Raw genomic sequence first — 19,869 nt, 5'->3', positions numbered from 1 at the left:
ATTCACCACGAGTTACATATGCATATTTGTGGATATGCTTTTTTACTCTCATTTTAAAATTTGATCTTGTTACATTTTTAACATTTTATTATTCCTTATTTTGTTACACAAGGGCTTATATATATATGCTTCACAAAAAGCTTTTTAATTATTATAAAAAAATACGAAAATATTTGAAAATATTAAAAAAATATTGTTAAAAAAATATTATTAAAAAAAATAAATATCTTGATATATGCATGAATTAAAATAATATAATTTTTAAATACACATGTCTTCCTTTTTATATGCTTGGAAAAAATGCGCACCATAATATAATAAGAAAAATATGAAAAAATATGAAAAAATATGAAAAAAAATATGAAAAAATTTGAAAAAATTTGAAAAAAATTTGAAAAAAAAATTGAAAAAAGATCCAAATATGCATTGCATTCATTTTTACAAATTTCCTTAATTTGTACATTTATTGGACTATATTTCACTAAATGCGATAAATATTTCTCTTATTTCATTTTGATGTGTAAATTAATTTGATACAATATAATTATTTGATATATCCTTATGCTTTATTTTCTCCTTATTATTTTTTTTTTTTAGATTCAAATTATATAAAAGTTCTTTGATTTGTAGTTTATTTTTCACACATAAAAAAATAAATCATTTATCTATTCATATTATTAGTTTTTTTTTTTTTTTTTTTTTTTGTATTAAATAAAAATTTAATCCTAGTTATTAGACATATTATTTGGTCTTATTGTATATGTGTGTGTATATATGATGAGCTCGAAAAATAAAAAGGTTTTCCTTTTTTCGACTTTCATTTAGTTGTTTATTTTTCCTCTTTTTCATTTTACTTGATCATTTAATTTTTCATATTGAATTTTGTTGATACCTTTATTGAGATCCATCATATTTTATATCAGATTTATTCCAATCTCACTATATAGATATACACACAATTCTATTAAAATGAGATTTTTATAACATTAACAATTAAGAAAATGCACAAAATAAAAGATAGCGAAAGTGATATAAATTCAGATGACTGTAATGCAACAGCACAAGATTGCATTTATAGTTTTAGTTCCCCAAAAAAACAAAAAATAGATATTTCAAATAGTTCTCAAAATTCAAGAACAAAGGAAAATGAAAACACAATTCCTTCAAATACTGACTACACCAATAGTAACCAACTTAACATTACCGAATTAAAAAAAAAAAAAAAAAATTACGAATATGTGAACGATAGTAATGATGAAAACGAAACGGACGATAACAATGGCGAAAACGAAACGGACGATAACAATGATGAAGATAGTGAATATGAACTGGAAAATGAAGATGATGATAATTCTGATGAAAATATGAACAAGTCAGAAGAATTAAATGATAGAAACGAAAATAAAGAAAATGAAGATATGGATGAACAAAATAGTTTACATGATGAAGAGTTGAATGAATTAATTGACGAAGAATATTTTAAAGAAATTATTCCAGCAATACCACGTGATATATTAGGAACATATATAACTTGTTTAAAAATATGTGGATTCGAAAGAGAAGTACAATTAGATAGAATGATAAATTTATTAGGAGATTTAAGAGATCCAATATCTGTAATTCAAGTTTTAGGATTACCTGGAATGGGAAAAACAAAAGTTGTCAAAAGCTTTATAAAATTATTAAATGTACCATATGCATATGTTAATTGTTTAATGGCTGTTTATCAGTCAGGAAAATCAGCAAAAAATGCTATATATCATACAATATTAAGAGATTTGAGTGTTAGCTTATTAAAAGAATTTGAAGAATATAAAAAATTTAATAACATTACAGATTACCAATATGATCCAACAAAACTAGTTCCTAATCATGTATCAAATACAGATGTATTTTTTAGTACATTGCATAAACTGTTGTCATTCACTCCAGAAAATGAATTTAATTTGAAAAAAAGGGAAAGCAGTAAAAAGGAAAGCGGTAAAAAGGAGAGAAATAAAAAAGAAAGCGGCAAAAAGGATGGCGGTAAAAAAGAAAGCGGCAAAAAGGATGGCGGTAAAAAAGAACTAGAAGACGAAGAATATAATATAAAAAAGAATAGGATAAAAATATATAGTAATAAAAATTATTATAAAGATAAATTATATGATAGATCTGTTGTATTTATATTAGATAATATTAGATATTTAGTTAGAACCCATCCTGATTTATTTTATGCACTAACAAGAATACATGAATATATTAAAGGACCTTATAATGATTTAACCAAAGCTAATAAAACAACAAGAGGGTTGTGTGTAATATTAATTAATAGGTCACCATTACCTGATGAGATATTTGATGGATTGCCACAACCGCCAACTGTTTGGTTTGATTCATATACATCTGATATGTGTAAAAATATATTATATAGATTATATAGTACTATGTGTTTTGAATCGTTGCTAACTTATAATGATAAAGATCTCAAAATATATTACACTAACAATAATAATCAAGGAAATAATGGAAAAGAATTTGTAATAAAAAAAAATAATGTTGTTTTGGAAAATGATGTTATATATGATATTTGGTGTAGATATATTGATTATATTATAAATGTTTCTTATAAAGATTATAAAAGTGATTTCCATGAATTATTATTTTTATGTTCTCATATGTGGCCTTTATTTATTAAGCCAATAATAGATGGAACATTAGAACCCATTGTTGAAAATATGAATGCTTTACAAAGAAATATAGATACTCATATTCGTGTTGCTACTTATAATCATGGTAGTCATTTTACCTTCGAGTTAACAGATTCTGTTTTTTTAAATCAAACAAATTTAAAAAATAAAATTGATTTATCATTTTATTCAAAAATATTATTATTAGGTGCATATTTAGCATCTAGAAATTCACCATTAACGGATAAACGTTTTTTTAATGCAACTGTAAAAGGAGGTGCATTTAATTTGCCAAAAAAAAGAAAAACAAGAAATAGTAATGAATCTATATTAACATTAATAGGACAATCTATTCCAAAAATTTTTACATTTATAAGATGGTTATGTTTAACAGATTGTTTATTAGTATGTTTTTTTGATGAACAGTTAATATTAAATAGCTTAATATGTCAACAAATCAATTCTTTGATTCAATTAGGATTTGTTTCATATTATACTCCTAATAATTTATCTTGTTTAGTGCGTAACAGTTTAATGAATGGAGTACAATGGAGTGGTTTTTGTGGTAGTACACTTTTAAATTCAGCAAATAATTTTGCATTTTTGAATAATAGTGTTTTTTGTGAAACTAATAATTCAGTTACTTACGACCCTCTCGACCCATATACAAAATTAACTATTCAGGTTCCAGAAGAAACAATTAGAACCATTTCGAAGGAACTTAAAATACCCATTGACGAATTAATATTATAACTCATTTTAAATTCGCAGACCACCCACCATGCATCATGCCACTACCCTGCCCCTGCCCATTATTCCATTCTTTCATTCTTTCATTATTCCATTCTTTCATTCTTTCATTATTCCATTCTTTCATTCTTTCATTCTTTCATTCTTTCATTCTTTCATTATTCCATTATTTCATTATTCCATTATTTCATTATTCCATTATTTCATTATTCCATTATTCCATTATTCCATTAATTTGCATGCCATTTTTCTTTTTTTTTATGGCCCGTTTGGTAATGGAGGTAGTTAGTCAACTTTTATTTAAACACTGTCATAATTTTTTTTAAAAAATTTATAAAAACAATTCGTGCTTCGAAAATTGCACTCATATTTCAAAATTTAAATACACACGAATAATGTGTCATATTTTTATTTAGTCATAAAATGGAGTTAGAAAATATTTTTATTTTTTTCCACATAAATGTTAAAAATATTTTCTAACTCCATTTTATGACATTTTTTTGATATTTTTTAATATTTTTATGACATTTTTTTGATATTTTTTTGATATTTTTTTGATATTTTTTAATATTTTTATGACATTTTTTGGAATGGACATGCAATAGAAATAAAGCGAAAAACGCAATTATTACAAAAAAAAAAAAAAAAAATAAATATTCAAAGATTTAGATATGTATTAAAGATATTAGTTTTATTATGATATTTGAATGATACCTTATAGTTATTTATTTACATATCTTCAAGAACAAGTTTTGGATATATTGCCATTGTCATTAATTCTTGGAAAAGTAATTTACATGCATATGGAATATAAATTTGTGAAATATTCGTCTTACTATTACATATAGTACATTCATAAGCATTCTTATTTATATCTGCTACACAACATAATCCACAAATATCACACACATGAACACGATAAGCATCACTTTCTTCAAATAAACGTTCTTTTAACATTTTAGCAGATCCATGAGATATCATACAATCTCGTTCCATTTCACCAAATCTAAGACCACCATCTCTTGATCTTCCTTCTGTTGGTTGCCTTGTAATCATAGTTAAAGGTCCTCTACTTCTAGCATGTATTTTATCTTCTACCATATGTTTTAATCTTTGATAAAATGTTGGTCCTATAAATATTTTAGATGTTAACATTTTACCATTATGACCATTATATAATATATCATTACCATATTTTTCATAACCTAATCTATGTAAACGTTCAGAAATTTCTTGAACTGTGATTTTAGAAAATGGCGTTGCATCTCCTTCTCCTCCTTCAATAGCAGCTACTTTACCAGCTAAGCATTCTACTAAGTGTCCAATAGTCATACGAGATGGAACAGCATGTGGATTCATAATAATATCAGGAAATGTACCATCAGATGTAAATGGCATATCTTCCATTCTATATGTTATACCAATTGTACCTTTTTGACCATGTCTACTTGCAAATTTATCTCCAATTTGAGGAATTCGAACAGATCGAACTTTTACTTTAGCAAATTTATTACCTCTACTATTTGATGATAACATAACTGTATCTATAACACCATTTTCATTTGATCTTATACTTAAAGAACAATCTTTTTTATATTGTTTCATTGCATTAGTTGTGCGGATAGTTAATGTTGGTACTTCAACATCTTCTCTAATTGTAGCACCAGTAGTACTACCATATCTATCACTTTCTGCACCTGTTACTAATGTGGTATGTGATTGACCTGACACAGAATTGATTCTAGATGAGGTATCACTTCCAACACTACTACTACCAGATGTGTATCTATCATTTACATTGGGTTCAGAACCTGCATCTAACATAGTAGAACCATATGATGGATTTCCCATCACACTAGAATTACTACTAATATTATCACTACCAACTGTAGTATCATAAATATTTTTATTATTAGATGTACTCAAAGATGTATTAGGAATTTTTCTTTGAATTATTATATCCTCTTCATCATCTATACTTGGAGATACTTTACCAATAATAATATCATCACCTAGAACCCGAATTCCAGGTGCTATTAAACCATCATCTTCTAATTTTGTATAATCACCTCTTTTCAATCCTTTAACTACTCTTATAGATGGTTTTTCAAAAGATTCAATTATCAAACTACCTTGTTGTTTTTCTTCACTAGTATATGTACGATAAAATACACTTCTAAATAATCCTCGATCAATAGAAGATTGATTCATAATTAAACTATCTTCTTGATTATATCCTGTATAACACATAATTGCCACAATTGCATTGATTCCAGCTGGTAAATCTTTAAAATGTAAATATTCTGTAGCTTTTGTACATACTAATGGTTTTTGAGGATAGTATAATAAATGAGCTAATGTATCTAACCTTATGTTAAAGTTTGTTACATATATACCCATTGCTTGTTTACTCATTGCACTTTGATATGTATTACGTGGGCTCTGATTATGATCACTAAATGGGATAATAGATGCACAAACTCCTAAAATTAAAGATGGATGGATTTCACAATGTGTGTAATTATTATAATAACCTGTTCCAGTTTTTAAATCATCTATAAACATACTTATCATAGTTGTTTCTTCTTCTTCACAATCTATATATTCAATAATACCTTCTTGTATAAAATAATCCCAATTATATTTATCTGGATATTTTGTAGCATTTTTTATATGTTCTTTTGTTAATTTTAACTTATTTTTACCTCCTACATTTTTTACTACATATAATGGTCTCATGGCTCTACCTGAATCTGTAAAAATTTTTATTTCTTTACTATTTACATCTCTAACAATTGAAGCTTCTGGAGATATATCACATCTTCTTCTTAATTCATATAAAGTTTCTATTAAGTTATCTATTTGATTAAAACAGCCAACCCATTTTCCATTCAAAAATAATTTTACTTTTTCTTTCATTAATTGTGGTGGTACTTCATCTAGTGATTCTAGACCCCATTCTGTTAAAAATTCATATATATTATTAGTAGATGTACCAACACTTATATCACACATTAATGATAAATTTTTTACTAAACCAACTGATTGACCTTCCGGAGTTTCAAATGGACATATCATACCCCAATGTGTATTATGTAATTGCCTCGGTTTTGCCATTTTTCCTTCTCGACCTAATGGTGTATTTAATCTTCTTAAATGTGATAAACATGAAGAATATGTTAATCTATTTAATACTTGTGCTACACCTGTTCTTATAACTTTACCATCTTTATCTTTACCCCAATTTCCTGTTGCTAATTGATATTGCATTCCTTGTGTTATTTGAGAACAACTTCTTATAGCTCCAGCTACATCAAATGGTTTATTATTATCTATCTGTCTTTGTAATACTCTTTTTACATCTTTTGCCATTTTTCTAAAATAAGTAGCAAAACTACTTGCCATAAGTGGTCCAGCAATATCTAATCTTTTTTTTCCAAAATGATCTCTATCATCTTCTTTTATTCTTCCTAATTCTGCTAATAATAATCTATTTATCATATATCCAATAAAATATGATTTTCTACTTTCAACTCCTGGTCCTGTACCCATATGTGGTAATACTTCTTTTCGTAATAATTCTTTTGCATATAAAATTCTTTTATCACGTGATGCACCAACTGTTGGTCCTCTTTTTCCAATATAATCTAAACAGATATCTTGAGTCGGATAATCAATACATTCTTCTAACGTTTCCTTTAATATATTTATCATCATTTTATCATTTAAATCATATACAATACGTTGTAAAATATCTCTATCAGATGTACATCCTAATGCCCTAAATAATATTCCAACTGAAATTTCAGTTCTTATATATGGTAATGTAGCAACAAGTAATCCACCACTTGATTTTCCAGATCCACCACTACCTCTAGAACCCGATTTTGTTTTCATTTTTACAGAAAAAGCAGATGTAGCTTGTGATTTTTCCATTTGAGATCGAATTTCTGCAATCCAACCAAATTTTGAAGAATGTTTTTTTTTAAATACATATATAAAATTATTTGCCATTCTTTCCTGAGCAACTAAAACCTTTTCACCACCATTAACAATAAAATATCCACCTTGATCTAAACTACATTCTCCCATATCTGAAATATCATTGTCAGGTAAACCTTTTGTCCAACAAAACATCGATTTAAGCATAAGTGGTATTCTACCTAAATTTATACGTTCATATACAAATTTTTCTTTTAAGATTTGTTTTTTTGTATTTTCATCAACAATATATGTACTCTGTTCAATATCAATATATATAGCAGATGAATATGTTAAGTTTCGTAATCTGGCTTCTTGAGGCCATAAATTTTTATTAATTAGATTTTTTTCATCAAAAAAAGGTCTATCTAAAGATAATTGCCCAAATTTTAAAGAATAAATTATATTATTATTTTCATCTTTATCTGGTCTATATTGTGGTTGAGGTTTTATTTCGATATTTGGATGTTCATCTATAATTTCTTGCATTCTATATTCTATAAAATCATTATAACTTTCAATTTGTTGGTTTACCAAACCATGACTTCCAAAAAAAGATCCTATCACAATCCAACTATCTTCTTCTGTAATTTGATCTTCATCATCTTTATCACTCACATCTTCAATGTTTTGATCTGCAAAAGGCAAAGCGAAGAGTTGGCATGTATGCCATCACGCATGTATATCACGACCGATGCCATCACGACCGATGCATATTTAACAAAAGTCGACTATCCGTGAATTATACAAAACAAATGTAATAAACGTTTTAAGGGATATTTGAAATGGGTACCTGACTTCATAAATTCGGGGGGAGCATACGGTTTTTCGATTTTAACATGCATTTGTTAAAATAAATGCAAAAAAAAAATAAAATAAAAGAGAAATATAAAATTCGCAATATATGTACAAATCTGTCCATATATATATTTGGAGGCATTGCCTCGAGTACTATATTAGTTATAGCATTAAGCTGAAAAAGTTATTATTATTTTGAAAAAAAAATAAAACTTAAAACTAAGTAATCGAAATAGTTTCCTTCAATATATATATATATATATATATCTATACATATGTATTGTTAAAATATACAATCGTATATTTTTTAATATTAAATATATCGAACTTTTTTTTTTTTTTTTTTCCCAATAAATGTTTTGCTTTTTTTTTGTAATAGCATTGTTCGATAAGTAGAATAAAAACAAAAAAAGGCACATTTATAAATATACCATAAGTATTTTATTTCATAGTGTATATATACATATTTTTGAAACTCAAACTAATGATAACATAATTTAAATGGTAAATTTATGACTATCCATAGGATTATTGACAAAGAAAATTTATCATTTTTTATATGTACGATATAATATGCATTATATATCCCCAAACCGGTTAATAAATAATGTTACATATAAATAATGCTAATATAAATAATGTTACATATAAATAATGCTAATATAAATAATGCTAATATAAATAATGCTAATATAAATAATGCTACATATAAATAAATACGTTTATAGAGAGAGATTATAATAATATGTTACTATATAAAAAATGCCAAGGCAACAATTGTTAGTCCTTTTTTATCCTACATAAATTATATACATATTATAAATAAAAATACATGTATGTAGTATATATATATAAAACGATAATTGAAATAAATATAGAGTGAATTATAATGATGAATAAAAATTCTAAATAAACATTTATAAGTAATAAATAAAAAAAGGATATGTAAAATTGTTAAGGAATAAATGAGAAAAATTATATAGTGGAAAATTTGAGCAAAACCAAAATATAACGAATGTAATATATCAATTAAAAATTTAACTTTTATTTTTAATTTAAAACAAATTCGATAACATTTTTTTTTTTTTTTTAATTATTTGAATATATCAAAATTAGGGATTGACAAAATGCATTCATATTTACAGTAAAAAAAAAAAACACAAAAAAAAACACAAAAAAAACACAAAAAAAAACACAAACAAAAGCAAAAACAAAAACAAAAACAGAAACCATTTATTTTTAAACAAAATGGAAAATTTTTAATTCCTTTAGAATAACAATTTTTCATTACATAATAAGTTATATTGATATATAATTTTTAAAATAGATTAAAATGATGTATTATTATTATACTCCTTTTTTATAATAAGCACATTAATTTATTATAAGGGTGTATCGAAATATCATTACCACATTTGTATGTCTCACTATTTATGATATATTTATCTGTACGTTCAATTTAGCTATCTGTTTAAAACGATCATTTAAAAAAATATACAAATTCGTATATCTTGCTATACCCCAAAATATACACTCAAGCTTGCCGATATCTTCAAATTAACAACATTTTCACAATTTTCACCATTTTCACAATTTTCACAATTTTCAACTTCTATAAGTGTATGCCCATTTATCACGGGTTTGTAAAGACATACACACATACATAGCGAATGAATAAATTGTATATCTGTGTGTGTGCAATTTGATAAATAATTATACAATAAATAAATACGAGAAGCGAACTTAAAATGGATAAGCAAGCATTGAGGAGACGAAATAAATTACTCAAAAAAAACAAAGAACGTATGGATATTTTAATGGGTATATCTAAAGCAACAGAAATAGAAAAAGATGAAGAAAAGAAATTGAAAATAGAAAAAAATGAGAATGCTGATGATAATAATAACCAAAATAGTAATGATAAAAAACAAGAAAATGAAAAATTAAAAAACTCAAATTTAAATATAATGAATGAAACAAATACATCTCCTGTGACAGTATCCAATTCAGACACAATAAATGATATCGACCTGAATGCAAACCATACAAATGGAAAAGAAGATAAAACGGATGGGAAAGAGGATAAAACGGATGGGAACGAAGATAAAACGGATGAGAAAAAAACCGATTTTAGCGAAAGCACAAGCCAAACAAATGGGCAAGAAGATAGTGAAAAAAATAAAATAAAAAAAAATGAAAATTGTTTAACTCAAAGTAATGATAAGAAAGAAAGATCTAATATAAAAGAAAAAAAAAATAAAGATATAGATAAAACAAAAGATAATAATAGTAATTTAGATAACAATGATACAAAAGAAAATGAAAATACAACACCAATTAAAGTTGATAGAAAAAAAAAAATTCAATTTTTTATATTAATAATATGTTCTATGTTAATAAGCCTTTTAAAACGAAAATTTTATGATAACAAAAAAATTGTATATATCGATAAATCCTTTATAAATAAAAAGATGATTTTTCGCTTTATGAATTCTAAATTTTTTTTAATTTTTTTTTCATTTTTATATAATTTATTATTTTCTCTTGTCGATATACGCTCATATCTTAAAAAAAAAAATATGACAATATATGATATAGTAGAAAATATTAAAAATATAAGAAATAAATTCAAAAATGAATCTGAAGCTTTGTTTTTTCTTTTAAATAATGGATCAACATTTTCTATTTTTTTCGTGAATATAATCAAATCATATATATTATTTATGTTTTTAACTCATTTGTTTGATGATATATTTCATAGTTATTCTGTTTTTACATCCACACCAATTTTCCAAAAAGTAAATACCATATAATGTAAGAATAGGATATATAAAACCGAAAAATGTGCATATTCATGTATTTTCCGATATAATACATGTTGATTTTATTTTTATAAATTTTATGCAATATTTTTTTTTGTTTTAAATTATTTGTTTTTTTAAATCCACTTGTGTGTGCGTATTTTTAATACACATTTTGATTAAACTAACTAATAAAATATATGCATGTCCTGTGCATACAAATTTTTACTAAAATGGATAAATTTGCCTGAACAGTTCATATTTTATTATATGATAACGTATTTCATATGATTTAAAAAAACAAATGCGGAAATCATTAAAGCATAGTAAAATAAGATAAGAGTTGTACATTATTTATAGAAAAAAAAAACATTATTAATTGTATAGACAAATTGTAAAAAAAAAAGTTAATTAAAAAAAAAAAAGACAAAAAATATTATTTTATGCTCATATTTTTTATGTCAAAATTTTTGAGCAATAGACCCATGATAAACATTAGATTTATTTCGTCTATAATTTTCGAAAACATCTTCTATGTTTGAATTATCACCCATTCCTGACATTGGATAAAAATCAAAGTTATATCCTCCCATAGTATTATCATTTTCTTCATTCCAATTTTGAGCATTTTCGATAGCAATTTGACTAAAACTAACATTTTTATTTTTTTTATTTTTTTTTAAATTATCATTATCATCATTTAAAAGTTCAATCATTGAATTATCAAAAAGTTCAACAGAAGAAAAGGTTGTATTAGTATCACTTGAATAGTCATATTCTTTATTTTGATCAGTAGATAATTTGTCATTATTTTTACATTTTTTATTTCCCTTTCCTTCTTTTCCCCCAGTTTTCTTTTTATTTATAGATATAAATTTTTTATAATTATCATATGCATTCATAACTTCATTAGTATCAGAAACGTCGCTACTTTCGATATCTTCATCATTTTCAATATGTTTTAACTCTTCATAAAAATCGTTTATTTTTTCATTTAATTTTTGTGTTATATTTGTGGAAGGTGGTGTTTGATATGTATATGAAATTTCTATAGGGGTATAGGGAACAAGCGCTATTTGTAGCTTTTTCCCTTTTTTTGATATAAATTTTAGCAAGGTAGCTAAAAAGCCTACAGAAATATCTTCAGGGTTTTTATTAGAATCATTATCTACATCTGAGTTATTAAAAAAGTTTCGATTATTATTACTTTTGTGATTATAGCTAATATCATTTGAATCACTTTTTTTTTTGTATTTATCATTTAGAGGAAATTGTTTTGACTCATTATTTAAATAAGCAGAGTGTGGTGGGTCAGTAGGAGGAGGTGGAGGTGGAATATTATTATTTTGAACAAACGTATTATTATATCGATATTTATTATTTATATTATAATCTGATGTGTATTTATATTTATTTGTTTTTTGATTATATGAGTTATCAACATATCCATTATTTTCGTTATGATGAAAAAAATCTAATAATGTTTTTGTCTCATTATTATCATTAATATTTAATTCTTTCCATTTATATACAATTTGTAATAAAACACTAATTGAACTTTGGTCTTTATAATATGCACATGTATAAACATCTTGAATCATTGGATTCATATATTTCTTAAATTCGTTCATTTCTTTATGTTTGTTATTTAACATCAAATTTCTTATTATTTCATGATAAATAAAAATTAAATTTAACTTATTTTTGAATGTTAAACATTTTAACATTCTATCATAAAACCAACTTGCTATTACTTTGGAATAGTTTATTTTATTATTATTATCATCATTTTTATTACATTTATTTAATATCCAATCGTTTATATCATTCATATTATTTGTTTTATTTTCTTCATAAAAATTTATGAACATATCAAATTTATTTTTATCTTTTTCCAATACCTCATTTATATATTTATCACTTGAATTATATTCTTCTCCATTATTACTTTTTATATATGTATTATATTTTATACTCTCTTCTTGATTTGAAATATTTTTTTGTTTATAATTATCTCTGTTTGGGTTTTCCATTGTATTTATCTTTTTATCCAAGTCTGTGTGCAAATATTTAATTACCCATGTATTATCTATATATATTAATAAAATTCATATTTGTTTTTTTGGTTTTTTTTTTGTTTTTTTTTTGGTTTTTTTTTAAGTGTACAAAAAAATATGGTGATTAAGACTTGGTTATCATAAGTTCTATAAAATAATAGTTAATTATATGAACTACTCTAGTATAATATATTTTTATTAAAATAACTCAATGTCAAGTATTTATATGAACAAGTAAGGAAATAAATATTTTAAAGCAATATATTAACTTGAACTTTTGTTTTATTTATTCTCTTAATTAACCCCATTTCTACTTTCTCATATTTTTTATTTTCAATGATATATACCATTAACTCATTTTTCGAATTATTTAATTTCAACAAAAAAAAATATATATTTTGTTTTAAAAACTTATTATACTCATATAATGAATAACATTGCAAAAATATTTAAGTCGAAAGGATAAACTTTTATATGTTACTAAGTACACAATTATTTCCTACTTATTTGTTCTTACTTTTTTATATTTTTTTTTTTTCCTTAATTTATTTAGTCCATTTAGTTTGCTTTTGTGTAATATCAACTGGATGATGTACAGTGACTTTGTCATAATACATAAATAACATTTAATTGGAATAAATAAATATTACAAAATAAAAAAAAAATAAACGTCAAACAAAATTATAAAATAAAAAAAAAGAATAAAGATTTTTTCATTTTATATAAATTAAATATGCATATATTAGCATAATAGTGAATTTTATATATATGCATTTCTTACTTTCTCTTTATTTTTTTTATTTTTTGACAAAAAGTGAAATTTCTTAAGCTAATTTTTTTTTTTTTTTTTCCTTTATTAATATATTTTTATACTTTACAATGAATATAAAATATGTATATATAAAAATTATAATGTTAAATTATTTATTTTTTGTTATTCCAAATTATTATATTTTTACAAGCTCTAGGGAGATATGTTTTATTCACTAATATATTTAAACATATTATTTTATTTCTTTGATTATTTAAAAAAATTTAACGTTTTTAATATATACTTATAAATATGTTATATATGTACATATGTAGCGTCGAAAAATGATATATAACTAAATATCAAGGTGTATTTTTTTTATAGACTTTACTATTTTTTCATATTTTATAGTACTTTGATATAATTAGTTATTTTTTTTTTTAGAATAATATGAGTTTTATTTATATTACTGATTAAAACATTTGATTTTTCTTTATATATAAAACTTTTTAATTTTCCAATCTATAATTTTTTCTACTTCCTCACCTTTTTATTTATATAAGTCTATACATGTTTTCCATGGCATATCAACTAGCCATATATACAACATAATATAATATCCTTACATGTACATATGGTTACATATAATATCCTTACATGTGCATATGCTTACATATAATATTCTTACATGTACATATACTTACACATAATATTCTTACATGTCATATGGTTACATATATATGTTACGCATGATGAAATATCTTATGTATGGAATGTTTTATTGTTATTATTATTATTATATATATTAATTATACTTACAACTGTGTTTGGTATATATTTATTAATACAATTTTGCACACACTTTTTAATAACAATAGACAAATATTATGACAATTTTTTTTTGTGAGTTTATATTTATTTTTTATAAATAACTCTTATAATATATCCATATATTTATGTTGTTTTATTAAATTGCAAACTCACTATTATTGTATATAAATATATTTTTTTTTTTACAAAATTAATATGAATATATATCAATATGCACTTATATCTTACATAATATATATCATGATTATTTTGGACAATATTTTTACAATTGTGTATAGGTCTTTCCATATGTTCACTTAGTTTATTTTTATTTGTTTTTTGTATTGTTAAAAAATATATAACTTTCATTTTTTATAGCACTATTCTATGCTCATATTTTTTTTTTTTTACGTATTTGTATATATTTCATATTTTTTAAATGCGTATATGCAAGTGCATACTAGACAATCTTTATCATATATCATTTTTTTTTGACTATATATATATTTGATAAATCTATATTTTTTGTTTTTGTTTCTAAAATTATGTTATTGTTCGATTTTTTGTATATGCACACACTTCTCGGAAACCATCCGTTATTTTCTCTTAAATTTTATCAATTTAAATAATAGTGAAAATAAATACAACTTCAAATATACTAATAATAAATATTATAAAAAAAAATAACATCACAAACTAATATGGATGAAGCGCATCAAAATGGTGAGTCGTTCAATTTGTCAACTAATTCGAATATAAATGACAATAAGGACATTGCAAAAGGGAACCAAAAGAAAAGAAAAAATAAAAAAAATAAGGAAAATCGGAAAGATCGGAAAGGTCGGAAAAGCGACCCAAATATTCTTATCGAACAAAGTGCAAGTCATAAAGATGAAATCATAGAAAAGATTGGAAACGAAGCAAAAAAAGAAGCAAAAAAAGAAGAAAAAAAAGAAGCAAAGAATGAAGAAAAAAATGAAGAAAAAGACGAAGAAAAAGACGAAGAAAAAGACGAAGAAAAAGACGAAAAAAATGAAGAAATAAATGAAGAAAAAAAAGAAGAAAAAGACGACGAAAAAAATGAACAAAAAAATGAACAAAATGAAGAAAAAAAATGTGACGAACATGATGAGGATGTTGCAACGTCCAATCAAAATGACTTTAAAGACAACTCCCCAAATGAGAGTTTTGAAAAAAATGAGGCGGAACAGAATAAATATAACCAAGCTGAAGTTAAAAATCAAAATGAGGGGCCCCATAAAAGTGCAGATATGATTAAAAGAATTGATAGTAACAATAATAATGAAAATGTCATGTTGAATAAACAAAATGGAGAAAGAAGCACATCTAATCCTCCATGCGTAGATGTAGAAAAAGAAAACAAGTTAACTAAACCAGAGCTAAAAAAAGAAACAAGTTTTTTAGATAAATTTCAAAAACAATTTACAAGATCAGATAGCACAAATAGTAATTTGATAAAAATAGATCAAAAAAATGAAGAATGGAATGAACAAAATAAATGGAGCTTTTCAAATTTAATTACAAATGTAAAATCAATAGTTATAAAAAATTATATATATGTTGCTAAAAGATGTGGTATCCCTAATCAACCTAATAAACCTGGCCCAGTAATAGCAATCAATATTGAAAATACAAAAGATAATTCAAATACAAAAATTATAATACAAACTCCATGTGTATATGAAAAATATACAATAAAAGGAAAATTAGTACAACACAAAAGTTTATATCCCAATACTGTCACTTCAATGATTTATGGAAATATAGGTGGTATTGGAAAAGTTATTATTTTAGGAACACAAAATGGATATATACTAATTTATAAAGTTGAAAGATTTGAATGTATACTAAAATTAAATACAAAAAAATCTTTAAAAAATTATTTTAATAAAAATACACAAAGAAATTCAATGGATGATTGGGATTATCAAAATAATATTGCAAATTATTGCAATAATCTTAATGATAAATATTTTTCTGATATTTTTAATGATTCTCTTTCTGATATAGAAACAGATGAAATAAAAAATGAATCTAATCACCCCATTGATAATAACAATTTATCTTATCAAATATCTGGTATATCTGTAAAATCTACTTTTGCAAATTTTATTCATTGGATTATTGCGGGGAATATGAAAGGCCATATTTTCATATGGGAAGTTCCGAGTGGAAATATTATAAAAATTTTAATGCACCCAATATATATGTTTTCAAATATGAAAAATGTAACAAATCCATTGAACTCAGATTATTATAAAGCTTTTGATGGAAATATTAATTACAAAAAAAGGAAAAAAAAAAAAACATATTTAAGTAAAACATTGAAAAATTCGAATTCCATAAATATTCCAAATTCTAATATAAATATGAACAATACAGGTAAAATCGAAAGTTCTAAAGAATCAAGTAGCTACAGTTTTAGTGAAAGTAGTAATACCGATATAGAAGAAAAAAGCCAAATAGACGAAAATGAAGAAAAGTATAGTGAGTACTCGGATAATCAATATGTAACTGATTCAGAAGGAAATAATTCTGAATATAGCTTAAATGAAAAAATTAAAAAAACAAATATGATTGATAATAAAAAAGATATATATGATAAATGTTATGTATCTGCTATCCTTGCAATTACACATAAATATGAACTTTGGGTTGGATTTGGTAATGGATACATAGCAGTATATGACTTATATGATTTTCAATTATTGTTATATACATGTATATCAAAAAAACCAATCATGGATTTAAAATATTCTAAAATATTAGAAGGTGTTCTTATATTAATTGGAAACGATTATATATCAATTTGGGATACAAAATCTTTAAAACAAATTAAAAAAATTCCAACTAGCCAAATTACTAAAAACTTATCATTATCATCAATATATATATTAGAACCACCAAATTCATGGAAATATAAACAAGCCATATTGATTTCTGGATGTAATAATGGATCTGTATGTATAACAAGTATTAAAAAAAAAATTGATGGAGAACTTATTTTCTCATATATTAAGACATATACAAAAAATTTTGAACCATATGTTCCTATAAGTTATATACACATTGATCCAAATATTAATGTAGCTTTTGTTGGTGATGCTAGTGGTGTGGTATTTACTGTACCACAAATTTTAAATACTTTTAAGTATGATAACGATTCAAAATGATTTGTTTATTATTCAAGAAAATCATATATATATGTATATCCTCAATATGTGAACATTTTAATTTCTATTATGTCGAATTTAAGATATTATATGATACAATGTTCTAACAATTTTAAATATCTCTTTCACCTTACTACCTATATAAATTATTCATTTTTTTGTGTGCATATATATATGTGTTTTTTTTTTTTTCACATAATTATGCAATTTTATTAACCTAGTTTTAACTACCAACTGCTTATATACAATCACATTGTAAATTCAATTACTCATGCGTCAAATTTTATAAATAAAAACTTCAAAAAAAAAAAAAATTAATTAACAATTTATTGTGCAATGCGTCTAATGGTGTGCCTATTCTTTATTTATTTAAATAAAAGTAAGATTATATTTTAAACAAATCAAATAAGGGTTGCACTAAACTAATTCCCTAAACATGTCTAACTATGTCTAGTAACTATAAGTGTACGGTTTTAAAACAATTGAGCAAATTAATCACAATTTATATGTAAAATCCACCAAAATATAAAATTATGTCGGAGTACAAATAAAACAAAGCAATACCATATATGGTCTAACATCAGTAAGGAAATGTATATAAAATTAATTCACAAAGAAAGCATAATAAAAAAATGGGTAATTATTTATCATGTCTGAAATGTATAGAGATACAAGTGTGATATATCGTCAAGCGAAATAACCACATTTAATTGATTTGGAGGAAATAATCCATTTGAACATGTATATGTACAGACATGTCAATATATACCTTATCAATACTCTATTTTTGTGTCGTTAGGAGTATGCATTTTAATTAGATTCATTGCTGCATTCGTTTCAAATGTCTTGTAATTTCTGTAACTGGTAATTTCATCCATTAAATTTTTTTCATATTTTTTGAGATACTCAATATTGTAATTTTTATTATTTTCCTGCTTGATAATAAGTAATAATTTTCGAAGTTGAATTTGTCTTTTTCTTCGTTCCTTAAATGCACCTACTCTTTCTTTTGTAATATCTTTTAAATATTCATCTTTTTTATTTAAACAACGATTAAACTTAGCTTCTATTTCACTTTTAAGATCCATTTTTTTTTCTAAATCTTCTTCCATTTTATTAACTTCAGCTTCTAAAGTATCATATTCAAATTTATACATTTTTGTTTTGTTTTTTAATTCTTTTAATTTAGCTTCTAATTTATTTTTTGTCTCTACTTTCAATTTTTTTTCACTTCTTTTCATGCTTAATTTTTTAGTATTATTGCATATATTCCAGTTTAACAAATCTTTCTTTTTAACTAATGTATCCATTTCCCTTTTTATAGATTCGTATGTTTCTTCTTCTTTGTTTAGTATATTTTGAAGCTCATTACAATTTTCAACTAAATTATAATTTGGTATATAATCTTTTGCCCACGTATTTTCGTCTTGGTCATATCGTTTTATCCCATTGGAATAAAGTGCCCCCTTTGAATCGAGGTAACAAAGTTTTTTCAAGTTTTTTTTCTTCATTTTATTAATAAGGGGGAAATTGAAATAAAGGCGGATCGATAGTAGTGCAAACGAAATTTAAAAAAAAAAAAATACACAATAAACAATATAAATTATAATAATATTTAAAACAAAAGAAAGGAAACTATATGCACAAGTTAAAAATAATAGCGTCAATTAGAAGGTATATTTTTTATAATCATTTATAGACGCTCTTTGTACATTTATCAGTTTATTTATTCACCGAATTTATTTATTTTAACAACTATTTTCGTATTATTTCAATGTAAAATTGGCGACATTGACTAAAGAAAAATGTGCAAAGACATGTATACATAACAATGCTATTATTTTTTATGAAATAAATTAGCATAAATAATAAAAAAAAAAAAAAAAAAGTGAAATGGACAAATAAAATTAAACAAAAAGACGATGAAATAAGTGTAAAAATATTAACTTATTTTAGGAGCATTCAACGATTTGCTACATTAATATTGTGTTTATAATTATCCTACAATTAACCTTATTTTCGTGTCATATTTTATTATTATTGTTGTTAACAAGCAAA

General features: G+C 23.8%; 6 protein-coding genes across 6 annotated transcripts; 3 read left to right on the top strand and 3 right to left on the bottom strand.

The window, feature by feature from the left end:
- Positions 1-1,001: 1,001 nt before the first annotated feature.
- Positions 1,002-3,422, top strand: PY17X_0313000 (origin recognition cmplx subunit 5; the record flags this gene model as incomplete). The annotated part of the gene is made up of 1 exon (XM_723711.2): positions 1,002-3,422. The coding sequence occupies one exon, from the start codon at positions 1,002-1,004 to the stop codon at positions 3,420-3,422; it is 2,421 nt and encodes an 806-aa protein (XP_728804.2).
- A 726-nt stretch (positions 3,423-4,148) lies between these two features.
- On the bottom strand, positions 4,149-8,245 carry PY17X_0312900 (DNA-directed RNA polymerase subunit beta; the record flags this gene model as incomplete). The annotated part of the gene is made up of 2 exons (XM_723710.1): positions 4,149-8,035; positions 8,194-8,245. 2 exons carry the CDS (start codon positions 8,243-8,245, stop codon positions 4,149-4,151), a joined length of 3,939 nt encoding a protein of 1,312 aa, XP_728803.1.
- Positions 8,246-9,946: 1,701 nt separating this feature from the next.
- On the top strand, positions 9,947-11,011 carry PY17X_0312800 (conserved Plasmodium protein, unknown function; the record flags this gene model as incomplete). Its single annotated transcript, XM_723708.2, has 1 exon — positions 9,947-11,011. The coding sequence occupies one exon, from the start codon at positions 9,947-9,949 to the stop codon at positions 11,009-11,011; it is 1,065 nt and encodes a 354-aa protein (XP_728801.2).
- Positions 11,012-11,460: 449 nt separating this feature from the next.
- Positions 11,461-13,032, bottom strand: PY17X_0312700 (conserved Plasmodium protein, unknown function; the record flags this gene model as incomplete). Its single annotated transcript, XM_723707.1, has 1 exon — positions 11,461-13,032. The coding sequence occupies one exon, from the start codon at positions 13,030-13,032 to the stop codon at positions 11,461-11,463; it is 1,572 nt and encodes a 523-aa protein (XP_728800.1).
- A 2,286-nt stretch (positions 13,033-15,318) lies between these two features.
- PY17X_0312600 (conserved Plasmodium protein, unknown function) lies at positions 15,319-17,811 on the top strand (the record flags this gene model as incomplete). The annotated part of the gene is made up of 1 exon (XM_724683.1): positions 15,319-17,811. One exon carries the CDS (start codon positions 15,319-15,321, stop codon positions 17,809-17,811), a length of 2,493 nt encoding a protein of 830 aa, XP_729776.1.
- A 773-nt stretch (positions 17,812-18,584) lies between these two features.
- Positions 18,585-19,322, bottom strand: PY17X_0312500 (conserved Plasmodium protein, unknown function; the record flags this gene model as incomplete). Its single annotated transcript, XM_724684.1, has 1 exon — positions 18,585-19,322. The coding sequence occupies one exon, from the start codon at positions 19,320-19,322 to the stop codon at positions 18,585-18,587; it is 738 nt and encodes a 245-aa protein (XP_729777.1).
- Between the last annotated feature and the right edge of the window lie 547 nt (positions 19,323-19,869).

This window comes from Plasmodium yoelii (genome assembly GCF_900002385.2).
Source record: "Plasmodium yoelii strain 17X genome assembly, chromosome: 3".
Taxonomy (NCBI): Eukaryota; Apicomplexa; class Aconoidasida; order Haemosporida; family Plasmodiidae; genus Plasmodium; species Plasmodium yoelii.
The sequence above is the reverse complement of the archived record's forward strand: the minus strand, read 5'-3'. Positions and strand labels throughout refer to the sequence as shown.